Genomic DNA, 21,630 nt, shown 5'->3' with positions numbered 1-21,630 from the left:
TGAGAATAGTGCAATGCATAGCTTCTATCCATTCTTATATTTACTGAAACTTAGTATGTGCATAACTTTTTTTCTGAAAGCACTTACAATTGTGGAGGCGGTAGCACTGTAAAGAAGTGACTGTGCTATCAAACAAGATGAAATGGGTGCTGTAACTGAAGTACAGAGTGTTTCTGGATCCCAGAGCAAGGAGTGGTTAAATGAGTTATAATGAGTAACTGCTGAATGAATGTTTTCTGGAGGCTTGAGAATGTGTGGCTAGTGGAGCAATTCCGTTGTTAGGCAGATTTGGAGAACTTCAGAGCCCAACTAGAATGCTTCCTCCTCTAAAACTGACACCATTCAGTGTGATATAACATTTTAATTTTAATATTTATTTATTAAAAATCTTTATTGTTGAAAGTATTACATATGTCCTCCTCCTCCCCCACTGACCGCTCTCAGCCCCCCACCCCAGGCCTTCACCACCCTATTGTCTGGGCCCATAGATTATGCATATATTCATACAAGTTCATTGGTTGATCTCTTCCCACCCACCCATCCTCCCCTGCCTTTCCTCTGAGGTTTGATTAAACTTAGAGAAATTACAATTAAAATTTCAATTTTATTTGTGAAATTTTTGAGTTATAGGAATTAAAGGTTAGATTTTTATAGTGCTGGCTGGTAGCTGTACGTTAATTAGTTAACATTCCTGTGATATGCTGATTTTTTTTATACAGTTTATTACAGAAGTCTTTCTCCATACTAGTAAGATTTGACCTTTTCCTGTGGTAATGTGTTTTTGTTGCAGATGGTGTGGATGGAAAGCAAGCCCGCAGAACCAATTCCAGCACCCCGTTAGGGGAGCTTTTTGACCATGGCCTAGATAGTTGGTCATGTGTTTACTTTGTTGTCACTGTGTATTCCATCTTTGGACGAGGACCTTCTGGTGTCAGTGTTTTTGTTCTTTACCTGCTGCTATGGGTTGTTTTGTTTTCTTTCATCCTGTCCCACTGGGAAAAGTATAACACTGGGGTTCTTTTCCTGCCATGGGGATACGACATTAGCCAGGTGGTAAGTATGGGTTTTCACTTAAATTTTCAATATTGCATCAATTTTGGGGGGAAGTTTTTATCATTCCTTTTTATTGCCCTTACGCTTTTTAAAAAAAATTAGAACTGATGTGTGCTTTTTAAAAAATCATTTTATATTATTTTTAATTTATTTATGGAAAATTTCAAACATATACAAAAGTCAAGAGGATAGTAGAGTGAACCCTTATTTATGTACCTGTTACATAGCTTCAGCACTTATCAACACGTGGCCAATCTAGTTTCATGTATGCCCTATCTCCCCTCCTCCCCCTGCTCAATTATTTTAAAGGAAATTCCTGAAATTATATGATAAATATTTTACTATTAACCTCTTAATGGTAAGAGCTGTTTGTTTGTTTATTTATTTATTTTTATCCTTACCTGAGAATATTTTTTTTGTGTGTGTGTTTTTAATTGATTTAAGAGAAAGGAAGGGAGAGAGAGAAACATCCCTGTCAGAGAGAAACATCGATCTGTTGCCTCCTGTATGCACCCCGACTCAAACTCTCAACCAAGGTATATGCCCTGACTGGGAATCCAGCCTGCCACCTTTTCATGTAAGGGACGAGACTCTAACCATCCGAGCCACCTGACCGTGGCAGTAAGAGCTCTTTTTGAAAAACATAAACACAGTTGGTTAGGTGTCATCCGTATACCGAAAGGTTGCTGGTTGATTCCTGGTCAGGGCACATGCCTGGGTTGTGGGCTCCGTCCCGGGTTGGGAGTATACAGGAGGCAGCCGATTCATGTTTCGCTCTCACATTGATGTTCCTCTCCCTCTCCCTGCCTCTCTATAAAAAAATCAAAAAATTGTAAAAACTAAACAAACTAAACATAAATGCAATGCCATTATTACATAAAAAAATGAACAGTTTCTTAATGTGAATAAACTTCCATTTTAACTGTTGATTTTGTAAAAGTAAAAAAAAAAGATATGTACATATTTATTGGCTTTTTCTTCTTGTCACCAACTTTTCAGTGAGTAGCAAGATTTGTTTTTTCTTACTTCATAGGCTTGCTATTAACTCTCCCTGCCTTGGAATCATGCTTTTTGTGTTGCCATTTTGCCCATTTGCACCTAAGGCTCCAGTAAAGAGCCAGAAGTTGGAATGTTTTTGAAGAAGAAAGTGGGCAAATTGGATCATCTTATGGCCTACCCAACTTATGAGGTGCCTTTAGGTGTTCCAAGTGATGGCCAGTTGCTTGCATTGTTTAGAAGTTATTTTATGGCATTGTTGGCTGAAAAACATATTTTTAGAGGCAAGAAGACGTGCCACAATATCAGATTTAAGCATAGTTCTTGCTTTTGCTAAAACTGTTTGACTAGTTTTATGCTGCATAAAGCATCATTGATTCCCTGATCTTTCCAGCTGTTAATGCCTCTGTATGCTTTTGTCTGCATTTTCCTTCCAGACTATTTCTTTTGTCTACATAGTGACTGCGATTGTGGGAGTTGAGGCCTGGTATGAACCTTTCCTGTTTAATTTCTTATATAGAGACCTATTCACTACAATGATTATTGGTAAGAAGCCCCATGTTGAAGCCTGTTTTAACATCACTTTGTTATCAAAGCTAGTGTTTGATTATAACAAGCAGCAACACCCCTTCCCCTTCCCGACAGTCCTACAACCCTATAGGATTTCAGCCTAATCATTAAGGAAAAATAAGGTTTCTTTGTGTATCTTTTTGTTGTTGTTGCTCAGCATCAAGCTATTCTTAATGAGAAGAAAATACCAAAATAGGTCACACAAACTTATAAATAATTTAAAGTAATCTAGGTTGTATTGGAGGATCCACATGTAGGTGACATTTGGTACAGATATTCTACTTATCTCAAAGTTGATTATTAGTTTGTAGGAAAAAGAATAGAGATTACTTTATGATATATCCACTCCAAAAATTGGGCCTCTGTTTATCTCGGGTATCCTCCTCATGCTACTGAATGCGAGGTAAAGGTTTTGACCATGGAAATGTTTCCCTTTTGATTTTAGCTGAAGGGGATTTCTACAGGACGATTGAGTTAGGGGAGAGTGTCTCTAGGGAAAGAGGCAAAAAGGAAGAGGAATCTGGATTACTTGGGGCATCAGGAGTAGCACTAAAGACCTTTGTAGAAGTAAAAAAAGCTTACTTATTGGCTATTGCTGTTTCCTTATCTAAAAAATAACCCTGTCTCTGTATTGGTGAACCTTGGTAATGGAAGGGGAAGTAGGTAAGGTGTAGAAACAGCTGAGAAGATGGTGCCTTAGGCATTGGCTTTCAGAAAAAGAGTGGTTTGTGCCCTTTTCATGGCTCTGAACCACAGATATTTTAGGAACCCTGCTGTAATCTGCCAAATGTTCACCTTTTGGTAACTACATAAACTGTGATTACCATCCCTTGACAAGGCTAACTATTTTTCATCTCCCATCATGTAGTGGATCTTTTGATTTAAGCAGCTTATCATATGGCAGTTTGTTGCATTTTACATTTTTTATTTTTTATTTTTTTGCATTTTACATTTAAATGTTAAGTGTAAAGATTAGGTGGAATTCTCTGATAATATGAGATATGCTTTTGAATGTTAAGTGAGTGCTTTATTGGACACATCATTTTGTTTCTAATTTATAAGTTTATCTGAATTCTTCCCTCTGAAATAAAACAGAAGCCCACATGTTTTTGTACAAATCATTGAAGTAGCTTTTCCAGTAGTAGATTTGAGTAAACACAAATAGACAGAAGGGCCTTAGTGCTTAAGCTACTTAGTTTCTGCCAATAAAATTAGTAGTGCTGGTCTTGGGGTGACTGGGGTGCACTAGAGCCTCTGGTTAGGCAAAGAATGGTCAAAGGTTGGTAGGAGGTGGAGTGGCTCCTGTTTGCTATTATGGAAGGTTACCTTCTTTGGGTACAACATACAGGCCACCAACAAAGCAAGATTCCCCACCCTAGTCCCCCCACCCCTTTTGTTTATTATGAAAAAATTTAAACATCTATATTTTTTCTATTCTTTCTGTTTGTTTATTTACTTATTTATTTTTTATTGATTTTAGAGAGAGGAAGGGAGAAGGAGACAGAGGTAGAAACATCAATGTTGAGAAAGAGTCATTGATCGGCTGCCTCTTGCATGCCCCCTACTGGGGATCGAGCCCACAATCTGGGCATGTGCCCTTGACTGGAATCAAACCCAGGATCCTTTGGTCCACAGGCCAATGCTCTATCCACTGAGCCAAACTGGCGAGGCCTATTCTTTCTACTTTTATATAATAGACCCCTATGTGCCATCACCTGGCTTTAACAGTTTTCAATTTAAGTGCCAGTCTTGTTTCTAATGCATAACTACCATAACCCTTGGGTTATTTATAACATAGTAGAGGCCCGGTGCACGGATTCGTGCACATTGAAAGGAAATTAACTAGAAGGTGGCCGGTGGGGTGGGACTGGGCGAGATGGATTGGACATGCCCTGGAACTAATCTCCTGCAGTCCCTCCCCAGCCGGCCACACCTGGGGTGGCGTTGGGGCTCAAAGGGCATCTGCGGAGTGAGTGGGGCCCCTCCGGCAGGTGGGGTTCCTCAGCCTGGCCTGTGGGGATCGGGCTGAAACTGGCAGTCTGACATCCCCCGAGGGGTCCCGGAGTGCGAGAGGGCACTCTGCAAAGTTGCTGTCGCTCGGCAGCTCCTGTGTTGAGCGTCTGCCCCTGGTGGTCACTGCATGTCATAGCTACCAGCAGTTGGCTAGTCGGCCGGTCGCTTAGGCTTTTATATATATAGATACTCTCTTATAATTACCAACTATTTACCTTTTCTGCTGCACTTCATTCCTTCCTGAATATCTGACTTAAAATATGCTGTTCTTTCTCAGAAGTCTGAAGTACTTCTTTTAGTATTTATTGTAGAGCAGGTCCGATAGCATTGTATTCTCTGTTTTTGTTTATGTGAACATATTTTGATTTTTGCCTTAGTTTCCCCACCACCACTTTGAATATGTCATTCTAATGTCCTGTGGCATCCACTGTTTCTGAGCCAGCTCTTTCATCATTGTCACCCTGTATGTAATGTGTCATTTTTCTCTTGTTGATTTTAAGATTCTTTACCTTTTAAAAGTTTGACTGTCATATACATAGGTGTGGTTTTCTTTTCTGTTTGTTCTTCTTGGTCTTGAGCTTGTTAGATCTGTAAGTCAATATTTTGACTAAATATGGGAAGTTTTCAACCACAGTTTATTTCTTCAGATTTTTTTCCTGTCTCTCTTTTCTCCTCTGGACTTCATTTGCATGTATGTTAGATTGCTTCTCATGATATTGTCCTATAGGTGATTTTTATGAAGCTTTATTAATTTTACTGTAATCTTTTTTCTCTCGATATTTTTATTACATAACTAGAGGCCCGGTGCATGAATTCGTGCACCAGTGGGGTCCTTCGACCTGGCCTGTGGGATTAGGCTGAAACCGGCTCTCCGACATCCCCTGCAGGGTCCTGCATTGCAAGAGGACACAGGCCAGGCCAAGGGACCCCACCAGTGCACAATTGGAGCCGGGGAGGGACTGTGGGAGGGCGCCAGGGTGTGTCTGGCCCATCTCACTCAGTCCTGATCAGCCAGACCCAGCAGCAAGCTAACCTACTGGTTGGAGCGTCTGCCCCCTGGTGGTTAGTGTACATAATAGCGACTGGTTGACCAGTCGACTGTCCGCCCCCTGATGGTCAGTGCACATCATAGTGACTGGTTGACTGTCTACCCCCTGGTGGTCAGTGCATGTCGTAGCGAGCGGTTGAGCAGCCTTAGCATATCATTAGCATATTACTCTTTGATTGGTTGAACGGCTGACTGGGCACTTAGCATATTAGGCTTCTATTATATAGAATTTCTATTCATCTGTCTTTTACTTACTGCTTTTTAATTCTTCTGCTATCTCCCATGCTTCTTAAGCTATCTGGTGAATTTTTCATGGAACCTATCATTTAAGTTATCATACTTTTCAACTCTAGATTTTCCATTTGTTTTTTTTTTTACACTCCATTTCTCCATTGAGATTCCCTATTGCTTTATTGTGTGGATGTACCATAGTTTATTCAACTGGCCTCCTACTGGCTCCTTGAAATCTGCTTTGAATCAGCAAACTGTCTTGCCACTCTTCCACTTGTAAATATTGTTCAGAAAAGGGTTATATTTCATTACAGAAGTAAACTGGAATCTAAAAAGCATTGGGTCTAAAAATATTACATATTTTGTATGTATTTATTATAAAAGTCACTTGAATAATAATCCTGATGATTTAAATATTCTTCCCTTTAGGTTGTGCATTATGTGTGACTCTTCCAATGAGTTTATTAAACTTTTACAAGTAAGTATTTCATTTTGTAATTGGATAAGAAATTGTTATTTAGATGAATTTTAAGATCTCTCCTTTTGGAATCTGGATATTTTGAAAAGGTTGTGAAATCTGTATTTTGAATCTAGAAGGAAATTAGGATAATTTAGTATATTTATGGTGGCTTGTGTAGTCACTTCAACCATAGCACAAAACTACTTGTTCTTGTTCTTTTGCTACAGTTTTAGGCTCACCAAACAGTCTTCTAATTTGCCATTTTTTTTTTGTGAGTGAATCCACAGGAAGGTATTCCTATTGAATATGGATGCATTTAAATATATTTTTACTGATTTCAGAGAGGAAGGGAGAGGGAGAGATAGAAACATCAATGATGAGAGAGAATCACTGATCAGCTGCCTCCTGCACACACCCCACTGGGGATGAGCCTGCAACCCTGGCATGTACCTCAACCCGGGAATTAAACCATGACCCTCCTGGTGCAGAGGTTGCTGCTCAACCACTGAGCAGCCACACTGGCCGGGCTGATATGCTTACATTCTGTTTTATAAATTGATTATCTCTCAGTTTACTTAGCATGATCATAAAAAACACACACACGAAAACTTCTGAACTTGTATAGTTTAGGACCAAACTCTAGACCTCTGCTGGCTCTTCTAAAATAGCATTATATAGAATTCCTGCCTGCGGGGATGGTAGGCTTTGGGGAGGGGAGTTGCGCAAGTGGAGTTTCATTTTTCTGACCTATGCACTTCCCCACCCTGTGTAGCCTCACTGAATTTCTTTTTGTGACCTGAATATATTCTGCTCTCCTCCCCAGTATTTTTGCTCTTGTTGTTTCCTCTACTTGAAAAACTTTCTTGTACTTCCTCCTTCATCCTTCAGCTCTCAAATCTGTCTGCAAAATCCTGTCCATGTCAAGCTAAGCTCTGTGAATCTTCCCTGTTTATTGCAGAGTCATTCATAGAAACCATAAAATTTAAAGCTCTGAAGGCCACAGAGATTATTTGAGTCATTTCTTCCTCATCTTCTAAAGGTGCGGTCTTGATTGGGCAACACCTTGGCCAAGGGCATGCAGTCAGCGGCAGAACCAGGGCTAGAATTTGGGGCTCTGTTCAGATGAGCAAACGTGTCTAGTGATGCTAGAGTGCTATCAGCAGTCTCATTTCAGAATCTTCCAGGTGAATTATTTCTCACTTTAAGCTCTCTGTTCACTGTGAGATCCTCTTGTAGTATTGCTTTATGTTCATTTCCTTTTTCCTATTAGAATATAATCTCAAAGAACAGTGATTTTCAACCTTTTTCATCTCATGGTACACAGAAACTAATTACTAAAATTCTCCAGCACACCAAAAAATATATATTTTTTTGCTGATCTGACAAAAAAAAAGAGGTATAATTTTGATTCATTCACACCGGACGGCTATTGTTGTGTTGGCTATTGTCATTTTTTTTTAACTTTTAAAATGAATTTATTGGGGTGACATTGGTTAATAAAATTATATAGGTTTCAGGTTGTCACTTAAAAATATATTTTTTTATTGATTTCAGAGAGGGAGAGAGAGAGAAATATCAATGATGAACCCTCCTACAAAGGTGTGTCTGTGGTTCCGTCTTTGGACACATAAGAACTGGAGGCAAAGAAATGTGGGCTTGGAGAAGTCTGGAGCCAGCTTGCTCCCTGCAGGCTCAAGATCAACCATCCCACACAGGGGGAAAAAATGGAAATGATGCTCTATCCACTGAGCCAAGTTGGCTAGGGCAAGTTATGTCAATTTAAATTCTCACATCTTCACTTAACCTGTCTGTTAAAATGGGGTTAATAATGTTGATTGTTACCTATGCCATAGGACTGTGGTGAGTATGAAATTAGGGAATAAGTCTGAAAGTACATTAAAACTATAAAACACAAGTATAATATAAGTTTTATGTGTAATAATGTTCTTTGTATTACTTGATTTGTTTTTTCCAGAAGCTGTAAAAATAACAGCTTGAAACACAATTCGATCTATGAAGCTCTGGTCCCCTTCTTTTCTCCATGTTTGCTATTCATTTTGTCTACAGCCTGGATTCTCCAGTCACCTTCCGATATTTTAGAGATGCACCCTCGAGTATTCTACTTTATGGTTGGAACAGCCTTTGCCAATATCACAGTAAGGTTTTTTCTTTTAAAAATCTTAATATATATAAGGACTATACGACAGTTGATAATTTGAGAAACCTTATACAGATTAGAATAAGCAGATATTAATTTAAAGATATTGTCATTCAAAATTTGAGAAAATAATAACCTCAAAGGCAGAAATTATTTTTTTCCTTTGAAACCAATAGGATTTAGAGACGGCAGTAGTATTTTGGAACCATAGCATACTTGAGCTTTTTGTTTTGGTTGCCTGCTGAAGAATTCATGGAATAATTTTAAATTCCTTTCAGACTGTAAAAATTATTAACAGTGTCATTAAAATGGCTATAGATCTAATGATTAGTTTAGGGAGCTTGAAACGGGTTTTTGCGAGAGAGAAAACACATCATACACACACCCCACACATTTTTTTAACCAACTGATTTTTAAATTAAGGACATGGGATTATACACTAGGTAACAAATAACAGCATATTTTTAAAAATTAGGAGTTGAGAAAAGACCCTGATAGTTATGGAAGCCGGGAACCCTGTGCTCTTGCTCAGGCCAGGTCCTTAATAAGTTTTTTTATTTTCTAAGCTTACGTTTCCATGTATTAAAGCATTTATGAATGAATTTGAGTAAGGTGTTGAAAGTAAAGGGAGCCACAGAGGTTTGAGGCGTTAATATGGTAATATGAGAAATTTAGTTGTGTGGGAGGCTGTTTTGAAAAAAAATTTTTTTAAGGTCACAAAGAGTCTTAAAATTGGGAGAAACTTTTACCCACACTATTATCTAGTGGAAGAATGCCTTCTGTGGCATCCTTTCTACACTCTTCTGACATGCACGTGGTCTGCGGGTCCACAGGTTTGAAGGTGGGGGGCAGAGATCCAGTTGGCCCCTGCTCTGATCACATTACTGAACTTAATGTAATGCGAATGTGTTGGCTCAGGTACTTGAATCCTTCTTAAATGTTGGTGTGACAAGTTTTGGAAGTGTTTTGCTAATTAAATTTTATTCCAATCCCCCCCCCTCCCCCCCTTTTTTTTTTTTACTAACTTCAAGTGTCAGCTGATTGTTTGTCAAATGAGCAACACCAGATGTCCAACTTTGAATTGGTTGCTGGTTCCTCTCTTCTTGGTTGTCGTGGTGGTAAACTTAGGAGTCGCCTCTTATATTGAGAGCATTCTCCTATATACAGTAACAGCTGCTTTCACTCTGGCCCACATCCATTATGGAGTACGAGTGGTGAGTAATTGAGAACAAAACTGGTTCCATTTGGTTCTTATGAAAAGAAAGAAAGTGAGGGAAAATTGTAAATGAAAGTTTGCTTATTATAGTAGCTAGGAGAATTTTGGTATATTCTCTAAATGTTTTATAATATCCAGGTGTGTCACTTTAAATATTGTTTCTCTAATGAGTATGTTATAATAACTACAAATAATTTAAAAGCTGGATAATTATAAGGAGTCAGTTCTTGTTTTTAAGCCGGTAGAAATGTAAAACATTTTCTTGTTGAATAGAATTATAAACTCCTTTGTGCTTTTAATTATATAGGATGAGATGATCCCATTTGTTGATTATTTCTCTGCATACTTTAGCTCTAGGGCAGGGGTGGGCAAACTTTTTGACTCGAGCGCCACAATGGGTTCTTAAACTGGACCGGAGGGCCGGAACAAAAGCATGGATGGAATGTTTGTGTGAACTAATACATGTTAACACTGCTGCTGGTGAAGGATCGGAGGGGAGAGCAAGAGAACCCTCCGCTCTTTCGGCTCCGCAGGCCGGATAGAACAGCCGAACGGGCCTCGGGCCATAGTTTGCCCACGGCTGCTCTAGGGGCATTTTTATTGCTCGTTACTATAATTTGGAGAGAAACTGGAATTGGTTTTGTAGCACTGTCTCCCTCTCTCCTCCCCCTGCATGTGGTAAAGAGGTTAGAACTTCTGATGTAAGGCTTTTGCATTATTTGAAGTTTACTTTATGCTATTTCTGAGTTCTCATCAGGAGAAATAATAAATAAGGGTAAATATAGAAGAGAAAGGATTTAAGAAACATTATGCAAACCATAATATAATCTTCTAAAAATAAGAGACCAATCTTGTCACTGGTTCCAGGGACCTGGCCCTGAGCGGGTCTGCCAAGGGCCGGCACGTAGTGTGGGTTACTGACTTCATCCGGGGAAAAATGTCACAACACGAGTCCAGGTGACTGTGAGGGAACCTTTATTAAAGCTGGGGACAGTGAAACAAAGAAGGGCTTATTAGTGTAGAAGAAGCAACAGGAGAGCCTAGGCTGGGCTCTAGTAGCTCTCTGGGAAACCAGAGAAAAGGGGACTTGGGAACAGGTTGAGGGTTATCCTGGGATGAGCTGCCGCTGCCCATTGCTCCCTACGTTATAATTCTCCTGGGGTCCCTTCAAGTTTAGGAGATACATGCCTGTGGGGGGAGAGGGGAGGGGAGAAGAGAGGAACGGGAATGGGGGGAGCTGCTCCCCAGAGGGAGAGCTAGGCCCTTTGTCTTGAGGCTTTTATCTCTTTCTTGCAGGCGGGAATCTCAGGGGAGGGTTTCAGCAGAATAATATTCATCCGTTTTCTAGGTGTGCTCCTTCAGGCTCATGGTCTCCACTGATTGGTCATTGTCAGGGCCGGGGGTCATTGGTCATTGCAGCTGGTCCTGGATTCTCCCACAGGTTTTGCTGCTTTTTGGGCCAGGAGCTGAAATACCGCTGCTGAGGCCTCGATGTTATCTCTAGGGAGGGACCTTCTGAATCTGCAGTAATTGCTCTGTCAGTTTGTTCAGCTGCCTCAGTTTCCCTAGTCTGCTTGTCCTGGCTTGCTGGCCTGTCTCAGTTTCAGGACAAATGAATGAAGACTGATGTAATAAAATGAAAATCAGAACCGTGCAGTTTGTTTTCTTTTTCATCACACTTTAGCATTATTTTCTAATTATTTTACATATTTTAATATGTACATAATTATGATTTTTAAAATAGTATAGCATATTCTATCAAGGAGATTGCTTAATAGTAACCCAATTTACTTAATTATGATTCAGTTATTTTAATCATTTAGGTTGTTTCCAAATTTTCACTATTATAAATAATGTTGGAGTGAACAATCTGGAGTAATATTTTTTCTTTCATTTGCTTTATTTTCTGGGATACTTTCATAGGAGTGGGGTTATGTAGAAGGCTATTCACACTTTTATGTCTCTTAAAACTCTTCTATTTAGTATGCTTGTTTGGAAAGGAACCCTGCTGTGAATCAATTATAGAAAACAATAATATATTGTTGTTCATAGTTATCAAGGGGGTGCACCTGTCATGCTTGATAACAACTTTATACTTTGCACGTTATTAAACTTAGGCTTTTTTCCCTTATGTTTCTCCCCAAAGTAGCCCACGTTTGTTGGGACAAAATCGATGAAATTGTTATGGAAAAAAAATCATGATAACTCTACAAATTATAATATGAAGACATAATTGTCTATGTTTTTATTTGTGCAAATTTAACATTATGTTATATAGCAGCACTTGTAGGCCTTTATCCTGGTATTTCATCAGGCACCTGCATGATGGGGAACACAGTTGCCAATGTTTTTATTTATATATATATATATATATATATATATATATTTTATTGATTTCAGAGAGGAAGGGAGAGGGAGAGAGAGAGAAACATCAATGATGAGAGAGAATCATTGATTGGCTGCCTCCTGTACGTCCCCCACTGGGGATCGAGCCTGCAACCAACCCTAGGCATGTGTCCTGACTGGGAATGGAACCATGACCTCTAGGTTAGAGGTCAATGCTCAGCCACTGAGCCATGCTGACCAGGCTGCTAATATCTTTTGTAATTGTTTTAATTTATTATAACCCTTCAGAAGCATATCTTCAGAAAATCATACATACACCAAACCAAACCAAAACACATTTTTATTTAAATTTCCTTTGTTAGAAATCTGGAAAATAGATACAAGCTAATTGAAAGAAATTACAGAAGTGTCTTTTTTTGTCGGTCTTTGTGTTCTCTTACCACTTCTGCAACTTCTGACCAGAAAGTGAAACTTGCTCTAAGTCATACAAAACATTCACCCGAACTATTGAAATATAAGTAATACAAATAAGGAAAGAAGTAAGAACTAGCAAACAAATGATATTTACTAACTGGCACATAACCAAGATCTTGCAAACCTATTGGTGATACCCTAACTCAGTGGTCGGCAAATCGCGGCTCGCGAGCCACACGCAGCTATTTGGCCCCTTGAGTGTGGCTCTTCCACAAAATATGCGCGCATGTACAGTGCGATTGAAACTTCGTGGCCCATGCGCAGAAGTCGGTTTTCGGAAAGGAGATAGATGAAACAAGTATACAAGACGAGTGTGGATGGGAGAGTTGGAAGGGGTCGACCTCAGTGAACGTACCTCAATCAGATTGAGGACGTTTTTAGCAAAGGCCAGCTTAGGAGGACCCTCATTAAGTTACTAACAATGTACCTACCTATTTAGTTTAAATTTAAAAAATTTGGCTCTCAAAAGAAATTTCAATCGTTGTACTGTTGATATTTAGTTCTGTTGACTAATGAGTTTGCCGACCACTGCCGTAACTAATATGTCCTAAACCTCCCAAAATGTGTACAGATGTAGTTTTAAACTCTTTCATCAGGATTAGGAATGATATAAAAAAATGTTATAAAAAGCTGAATATTGAGTCTCTCTCTATATAAATATTTGACCTACTAGCTGGTTTAAATCAACTAACCCTATAATTCTTCAGTAGATTTGATGTGAATCTGTATGGTCTGGAGGGCTCTGGAAAGACTAGAACTATGGAGACCCAGGTTTAAGTCCTAACTCTCCCAGGATAGATCTAGTACTCTTATTTAGCCCTCTAGGTTCATAGCTATACTAACCCAGACAAAACTTCATTATGTCTGATGATTTTTGCTGTGTCAGTAAATTGTTGTCTTCAGAGGGTGAATTCTGTGTGCTTTAAAAAAAATAATTAGGGGCGGGGGTGGGGCGGGGCGGCGGGGAGGGCGGGCACTGTGCCCGCACATGCGCGCGCAGGGCCAAAAAAAATTAGGTCCATATTGGTCACTGCCTCCTTTTCTGGTTTTATATAGGTAAAGCAACTGAGCAGCCATTTTCAGATTTACCCGTTCTCATTGAGGAAACCCAACTCAGATTGACTAGGAATGGAAGAAAAGAACATTGGCCTGTAATCTACAGAAAGAAGTACTGTAAATACGATGCTTGTAAATATTTCATCTATCACCATTGAACTAAACTGATCTGCTTAACAGACATGGGAACTCTGTGTGTGGTACTTGTACAGCAAGAATGATATATATAATCTGAAATGTGGAATTTTGAACCTACTAACTCCCACCTTATTTTATTTTTTATTAAACCATGTGATGTTTTGGGGAAGCCTAATGTACATGAGACCAGCAAATGTTTTTAGTGATTTTAACCTCCTGAGTCCATAATGTTTTTGGTTCATACAGAGTTAAAGATGCTTTATTTTTATTATTTAAAACAGCCCCAAATTGGTTTAAAACACTGATGATGTTCAGAAAACCACAGTATGTTTTCATATTTGGTACTTAGTAAGAGGCCGTTGGCTCTGGAAGCTATCAGTAGTCCACATCCAACATCAGGAAAAGAGAAGAGCAAGTCACCTTCAGCAAGAGATGCCAAATGATTACAGAACAATATGACGGTTTGCCAATATACTGGTTTCTCTTTCCCATGGAAATGCCTTTGTCCTCCTGTGCTAAGAGAGCTAGGATATACGTTTAGATTCTCTAATATTCTGGCTCTCTTTGTGAGGGAGCAGAGCGTGGTAAATGGTTTAGTTTCCTTTTAAAGAAAAACATTCTATTGAGACTCAGTAGAGAGTGGATTGTAACTGTAGCTCACCCATGGGCATGGTTCATTGTTTCAGTGTGGCATTCCCCCCCCCTCGGCTATAGTTGCTGAGATTTGGTGCCTGAGAACTGATTAAGTGAATGCATGTGCCAGTGTGAGTCTGATGGTAGTGACTTGCGAGGAGCACAGATGAACTTCCTTCTTGGAGAAATGGGCTTTGGAGCCAGGATTCTCACGAGCCTCACTATGAAATGACTGCTGGGAACCTCACTACAAAGTTAGTTTTGTAATTCAGTTTGTCCTTCTTTCCTTCCTCTCTGCCTGTGGAGGAGCGAGTGCTGTATTTTTTATTTTATTCAGGATAAAGAAGGAGAGAGAAACCCTCTCTTCTCCAGCTTGCCCACCTTCCCACTTGAAGAAATTTTTTTAATATATGCCTTACTGAGTATGTACTCTCTTTAATAATACCTGGAACAATTTTTGAGGTTTACGGACAAGCATCAAAATAGATCACACCTTTCCATGAATGTAGATATTTTCTTCTTCTTCTTTTTTTTTTTTACTTTGTCTCCATTTACTTTGGTGGTGGTGAAATTTACTCCCTGATTTTCTTTTATTTTTCACTGAATGAAGTTTGTGCTTGAATGAAGAGTGTATCTTAAACCCTTTTTTTGGATGGATTGCACTTGGATAAAATAGGCACCACTGTGTTGATATGTAATTAATTTCATAACCATTATTTATCTAGGAATGTGACCATTTTAAAATTTAATTATATAGTGTATTTCTTGGTTGAATGTCTGCTGCTTTGTAAAAATAACTATGTAATTGATATTTCAGTTCCTAAATTTGCAAATTCTAATAATTGTCATCTAGGTCATTAGACATGAAGAGTCAAGGAGCTGATCTCATGGTTCTGTACTCATTTTTAAAAATGTTTGTAAAGGTTGAGGTATATTCAGTGACTTTCTCTGAAACAAAAATGAACACTGAAAATAGGTGAGAAATTGATGCTGTAAAATGTGGGTAGTGATTCCATGTTTGTTGATAAGTTGCCATCATAGAGGTCAGAGAATGAATTAGTTAAGTGAGGGGAATGCTCTTTTCAGTAGACCTTGTTCTGTGTCATCTGTAAAATTGAACTGGAGAAAGTGTTCTCTTGGGCTGGGAACAGAGCTTTGCTTCAAGGTTTCTGAGCTAATCATTTCACTGTTTTGTTGACCTTGTACACAAGAATGAGGTTCATCTGTACTAGATCAGAAAGGAACTGATAAATATTTATAAAATGATACATTTGGACCACAGGCTTTCTTCACCTTATAGTATAGTGAGAAAATACCTCTTACTTCTGGCATAAGGTCATGTCCTGTCATTTGGGGGCTATTACCTCAAAGTGTGTTTCTGCTCTCTTTCTGTTGCATCAAGTTCATTTGAAAATTGTTTTGTGTCTATACTTTATGACTTATTTCCCTATGGTGGTGAAGAATGGTGCCATCGTCGGTTTTTTTGACATCCTTAGATGAAAGGAAGGTGACTGTCAGCAAGGTGAAAGTAAACTGTGATGAACTGTCTCAGAACATCGTGAACTGTGCTTCTGGAGTGTACTGCTGACGCGTGTTCTTGGTGTAGTCAGTCTGCCATCTTCAAGTGCATCTTGAAAGTCCCCATGTGTTAGGTAGTGATGGGGTGCCTGAAGCAGGACTTAGTTACAAGTAGCTCTGTGCATTTATGTCATGCCAATTATCACGACATTTCCAAAGTATAAAAGATATTTCAGGCTTATGCATGATATTTGGGGTGAGTTCACACCTCAGCCTTTCTCCCAGCATACACTGAGCTGCCTTTTTGGGGGAGCATTGGGATGATTGGTCACCCCTACATGCTTTCTGTACTTTTCAGAATAGAGTGCCTTAGCCAGGCCAGAGGTGTACTTTGTGTTTCTACTGACCAAAGTTACCTAGACCTGTAAGAGAAGCTTCTTTTCAGGTTATGGTATGAAAAATGCCCTTTCTTGCTTGTCAGAAAAGAATTCCCCTGTATTTGAGGGGGGGCACGAGATAGAAAAATTAGAAAATACCTGGATACAGAATGTTAATGCTGCCTTTTGTGAACTTTAATAACATGATCATCACAGTTTAAATTTGTTACATTTTAAATTGTCATTCCTCCAATAATATGTAATGAATACAGTTTATGGGTTTTAGTCTTAAGGGTAATAGAATAACTTCCAAGTAGAAAACTAAATGATCTTCCTTGATATTTAATAATATCATGGTTAATTCTAATTTAAAACTACTTTTAATTCTAATTTAAAAAGAAATGCTGATGGTGGTCTAGAACAGCCGTGGGCAAACTACGGCCCGCGGGCCGGATCCGGCCTGTTTGAAATGAATAAAACTATTGAAAAAAAAGACCGTACCTTTTTATGTAATGATGTTTACTTTGAATTTATATTAGTTCACACAAACACTCCATCCATGCTTTTGTTCCGGCCCTCTGGTCCAGTTTAAGAACTCATTGTGGCCCTCGAGTCAAAAAGTTTGCCCACCCCTGGTCTAGAATGTTATGTACTACTACCAACATGTCATTTATTTTAATATAGCGCTATTAGGAGAGGAATGTATCTCTAGAGTTGCCCAAATTCCAAATTAGATACCAAAAGACCATTGACCATGGTCTGGAACCTGGGCACTGGGGGAATATGCATAGGAAAAAAACATGCGCCAGACCTACTTGAAGGGAAAGTAGGGATCACCTTAATGCCTCATGCCCATGGCGCCCAATGATAGAAGTGTAATGCACATTTTAAAATTGTCACAATATAGCTCATCATCCCTCCACTAATTTTAGATTCAAATGTGAATTTGAAAGTTTCCTAATTGTTTGATTGACAAAGAATTAGCGTATTTTGTAGTCAATCATAAAGGATTGGGAGTGTACCTTGCTGTCCAAAGCAGACTTTGATTCTGTGACCGATGGAGAATAAAAAGATCATCTGGAGGTGTTTGATCAAAGGCTACTTTCCCCCTTACATTCTAAATAGAAGTCTATTTGCAACTCTTCCTCTCCAGTCTTCACCTGCGTTTCATTTCACCTAACCGCTGCCTGGGACAGAGATGCCCACTTACTGTGTTGCCCCAGATCTTGCCACATTCAGATCTCCTTGATTTGCCTTTAGAAATCTTGTCCATTAGTCAAGGACTGGGAACGTGCCAGAGGGAACGAAGTAAACCCGGTGGGCTAGAACGTTGACGTTGGGTTTCCAAATAAGCCAAAAGCAGGAACAGAAATTTTTGGTTGTGTTGATTCCTGTGTTCAGAGTGGCCTTTACCTTGACCTCAGTTCTGGACTTGATTGAGCACTCTATTTATAGGAAATTTTGAAGTCAGACTAGAATCTTCTTTGTCCTATGAGATTTCTCTGTAAGGCAGCGTGCCCTTTCTTGAACACCCTTTGGGTGAACAACCTTAGTATGTTAGCTGCCAGTACTAGAACCTTCCAGGGATTTTAACTAGTACGCTGCATTTGAAGCGCTTTGACATGTACGTTTAAAGTGACAGTTTTAACAATAAAATGGTGTTAAATTAATCACTGTGAAACTTGAAGGTGTGAAGCTCTACATTTTAGGAAGCTTAAGTAGATTCTGATTTTCCTTAATTAATTATGAAATGTGATTTGTATATTTTACTTTTCATCTTGGACAGTGGTTCAAATGACTGACATGTTGGCAGGCAGCTACTGTTAGGGTTTATGGTAAATCATGGTGGTTTAACTTTTCCAGAGAAAGTGGCGATGTGTTTACCTTTTCCTTGCATGGAGCCATGGGAATTGGGTTTATTGGCTCATTCATTTCCAGTGTTTCTAAGTGCAAAATAAATGTCACCTTTTTAACCTGCATGCTAGTAATGTGCTTTGCTTTTTAGTAAACAAATATGGAAAAGATAGTCATCTGGCTGATTTTTGTTTGTTTTTAAGCAGGGACCTGCTCTTTATACAGACAGACCTTAAATAGCTAACACTTAGGATAGCAAAGGCAGTTTGTCACTTGTGTACCTCTCACAGGCGGCCTGAGCAAGGGGGTTGGGTTGCATTTGGTCAGAAAGGCCAGGTCCCCAGAATGGCAAAGTGGCACATGGGCTGGTTTTAGAATATTTTAATCGGCTCGTCTCCTTAGGGAAGTCCATGTGGCACAACCGGAGTGTCTGGTCCCACAGACCATTCACATTGCCTCGGCCTTCACAGAATCATTCTGGAAAGCCAGGCTGCATCCGAGTGTGCTGTTTTTAAAGCATGTGAGTGAGTTGGATCATGGCCATAGGGTACCTAATGCGACATTGAAATTAGAGACAGGTTTGTAGGCACAGGAGTGGCTGAATGCTCTGGGTGCCTAAGGCTCTTTGGCTACCTACTGTCTTCTCTTGAGCAGTTAATATGGGTAGCAATTAAAATTAGAATTAACTTTTTAAAAATTAAATTCTACATAATTCTCCATGAATTCTAGATTCTGGTATTCTTGACAAGCAATTTTTATTATCTGAGAAGTTCCTGACCAGGAACATGTTTAGTTAGTACTTGCTGTTATTAACCAGGAGCCTGTTTTAATTTTACAAGATCTCTGCATGCTGCATTATAAATCTGTTTAAAATACTGGTATCATTCCATATCAGACTTTGAATTGAATAACTACTATTTAAGATTGCCTCACAATATTAACTTTTTTTTGGTAGGTTATTTTGTTTTGATAACTTGCCCCATTAGAGCAGCCATACAAGAGACAAAGACCCAGCTACATGGGTTATTTACTCATTCTGAAATGTGCCAAGAAAGCAGAATTTAGTATTAAATTCTAAATTTCAACTTTTAAAAAAACAGGTAGCATTTCCTCTGGTAAAGGAGAAGTCAGTGGATAATCGCCAAGGTGTAGAGGCAGAAACTTCCCACTGCCATTTTCTCCCCTCCCTCCCCTCCCTTCCCTCCCCTCCCCTCCCTCCCTCCCTTCCCCTCCCCTCCCTCCCCTCTAATATAATAGATTAAATCTGTAACCAATTGCAGAATTGGATGCTTTTCTGAGTACGGTTTCATGCCCTGTGATTAAGAATGGGTGGCAGGAACCATGGCCGAATCAATTACTGTTGCAGTTTGCTTTCTGTAGATTCTGAAACAAAAAGACGGTTCCATCCCTTCTCAGGTACCTAGAGACAATACCACTCAAGCAACTGGAATATAGTTGCTACAAGTCGAATATATTATCGAAGAAGAAGAGGAGCACAAAATTTTATTTTCCCTTCCAAGTAGTTTAATTGAACATACTCATAATCAGTCTATCTAGGACTTGCTGTGTTTATAGTAAATCATGTAGCATTTATTTTGTCTGGTTATGTGCGATGTGTGTGTATATATACATAGTTAATATGTACACATGTATTCTCTGTGCATATGTATGTATGATCTATTCATGTGAACATGCAGTCTACTCTTGATTATCAGCGAGGTGGTGAGCCCTCCGTGCGCTTCCTTCCTGCTGACTTAATCTGCATGAAGCCCCTCGCTCGGTGAAGCCTCTCCCGCATCTGGAGCCACAGGCTTTCCTACGTCTAGCTCATCTCAGCCCAGGAAAGGCCCTTGAAATAAGTCACTTTCCATTTCCCTTTCACCGGGCACCGTGTGAGCCAGAAAGACCGCTTTGAGAAAGACGGATGCTTCCACCAGGTTGAGGCTTCAGGGTCTGAAGGTGATGGAGCCCATTCCTGGCAGGCAGGCAGCTCTGGGGCTTAGCGCTCCTGGGCTTGATGGGGAGAAACCTAGCTCTTGCGGAAGTGGGGCTTCGCAACTTGCTTCAGTTCCTTAGCAGGAATGTTGTAAAATCTTAGATAAGTCTTTGATGTACAACCGTGTGTTTCACCGATATATTTGCATCATCGGTGTTGCTGTTTCCCATCGCTACCCCAGATAATCAAGACCTGATTGTTTCTTGCCACTGGATTCCGGAAGCCTTGTCCTTTCAACTGGATTTATGTTTATTTCTGCTGCTGTGAAACCCAAAAGTAATGCAGTAGGTTTTAATTTAAAATTGTTAGATTCCATTATTGATAAATATTTATTGTAATAAAAGTAAAGAGTAAATAATTTTTAAATCCTTTCCGTTTTCAGACTGTCATCTTTGTTTTTTCCCTGGTGGGTGCAAAATGGGAGGGAGCAGTGGGGAGGAAATGAATGTCTGGCCACTTGTCTTAGTCATCACTCATTGTTTTATAGCAAAACATTAAGAGGAGATAGGAGTAAACCAAAAAATTACATAAATGTTTGATGAACCCCCAAACCCCAATTAAGGGGTCTTGGTGTACCTTATGGATATAAAATTAAGTGTGGGACTTGACTTAGTATATTGAAATGTAATCAGCATATCATTCTTTTTATGCACAAAGATTATAAACTGAGGTAGATGGCCAGCCTGTGGCATAGCAGAGGAAGCCTGCCTAATCTTTATCACCCAAAACTTACCCAGGGATGCGGATGCCATGCCCAAAGGACTCGAACTGTTGAGTCTGTGGAAAGTGATACCCATATGGGCCCCTGAGTTCATTATAGCCACTTGTACATCAAAAGAGCTTGTCTGCGTTGGCCTTGTCATAATTGCCTCTGGGTTGAGTAGTCAGTACCGTATGACAGGTGAGAAAATGATCCTCAAGTACTTGTGACTTATCCGAGGGTGCAGGGCGGGTCTAGGACTAGGACCTGCCTTTTCTCACTACAGGCCCCTTCCGGAGTTTCCCACAGGCCAGTGGATTGAGTCCCTGTCAAATGTTAAACAGCTTTTAAAAAGCGTTTTAATTCCCAATAAGAATGCTATTTGGTTGACATTGAGTCAAAAACCAGCGAGGAAATTGTGCTTTTTCAGGGGACAGTGCTTCCTTGAGAGTTTAAGTCTGTTCTGTACCCGTAACTTGTTCCTCTCCCCTTGGTACCATTTCCCTCTGCCCCCCGCCCCCTTCTCTTTCTGTAAGGTGGCGCTGGTGGGATTGCCCCAGGTTTTAGCCCTACTGAAAACGGCTACAGAAGACAATAATCCTTGTTGGGTAAAACTTTATTGATAGGATGGGGTTTCGCATTCTAGAGGAGGAGCGGAGGGGCCCATGCACAATGTAGGAGCTCAAAAGTGAATAAATGGACGCAATATACATCAGTTCGAACTTTCCAGTGAGGCAATAAGCTCAGAGTGGACCTACCATAAGGTAGCTTCTATGAGGAAAGGACCATGCCC

The 21,630-nt window shown here is 39.7% G+C and overlaps 1 protein-coding gene and 1 non-coding gene across 2 annotated transcripts in view; both read left to right on the top strand.

The window, feature by feature from the left end:
• Positions 1 to 15,470, top strand: part of SELENOI (selenoprotein I) — a 34,976-nt gene extending 19,506 nt beyond the window's left edge. The window contains exons 5-10 of the mRNA XM_036335126.1: positions 791 to 1,053; positions 2,487 to 2,595; positions 6,341 to 6,389; positions 8,347 to 8,527; positions 9,561 to 9,743; positions 13,622 to 15,470. Of these exons, the coding sequence (XP_036191019.1) occupies positions 791 to 1,053; positions 2,487 to 2,595; positions 6,341 to 6,389; positions 8,347 to 8,527; positions 9,561 to 9,743; positions 13,622 to 13,720 (884 nt within the window). The 3' untranslated portion in view covers positions 13,721 to 15,470. The remainder of the gene's footprint in view (positions 1 to 790; positions 1,054 to 2,486; positions 2,596 to 6,340; positions 6,390 to 8,346; positions 8,528 to 9,560; positions 9,744 to 13,621) is intronic.
• LOC118669558 lies at positions 7,958 to 8,086 on the top strand. Its single transcript, XR_004972026.1, has one exon. It is a non-coding gene; the product is annotated as a small nucleolar RNA SNORA38 (small nucleolar RNA).
• Positions 15,471 to 21,630: the final 6,160 nt, after the last annotated feature.

Source organism: Myotis myotis, unplaced genomic scaffold, assembly GCF_014108235.1.
Source record: "Myotis myotis isolate mMyoMyo1 unplaced genomic scaffold, mMyoMyo1.p scaffold_m19_p_14, whole genome shotgun sequence".
Taxonomy (NCBI): Eukaryota; Metazoa; Chordata; class Mammalia; order Chiroptera; family Vespertilionidae; genus Myotis; species Myotis myotis.
This window is presented reverse-complemented; position numbering and strand designations above follow the sequence as displayed.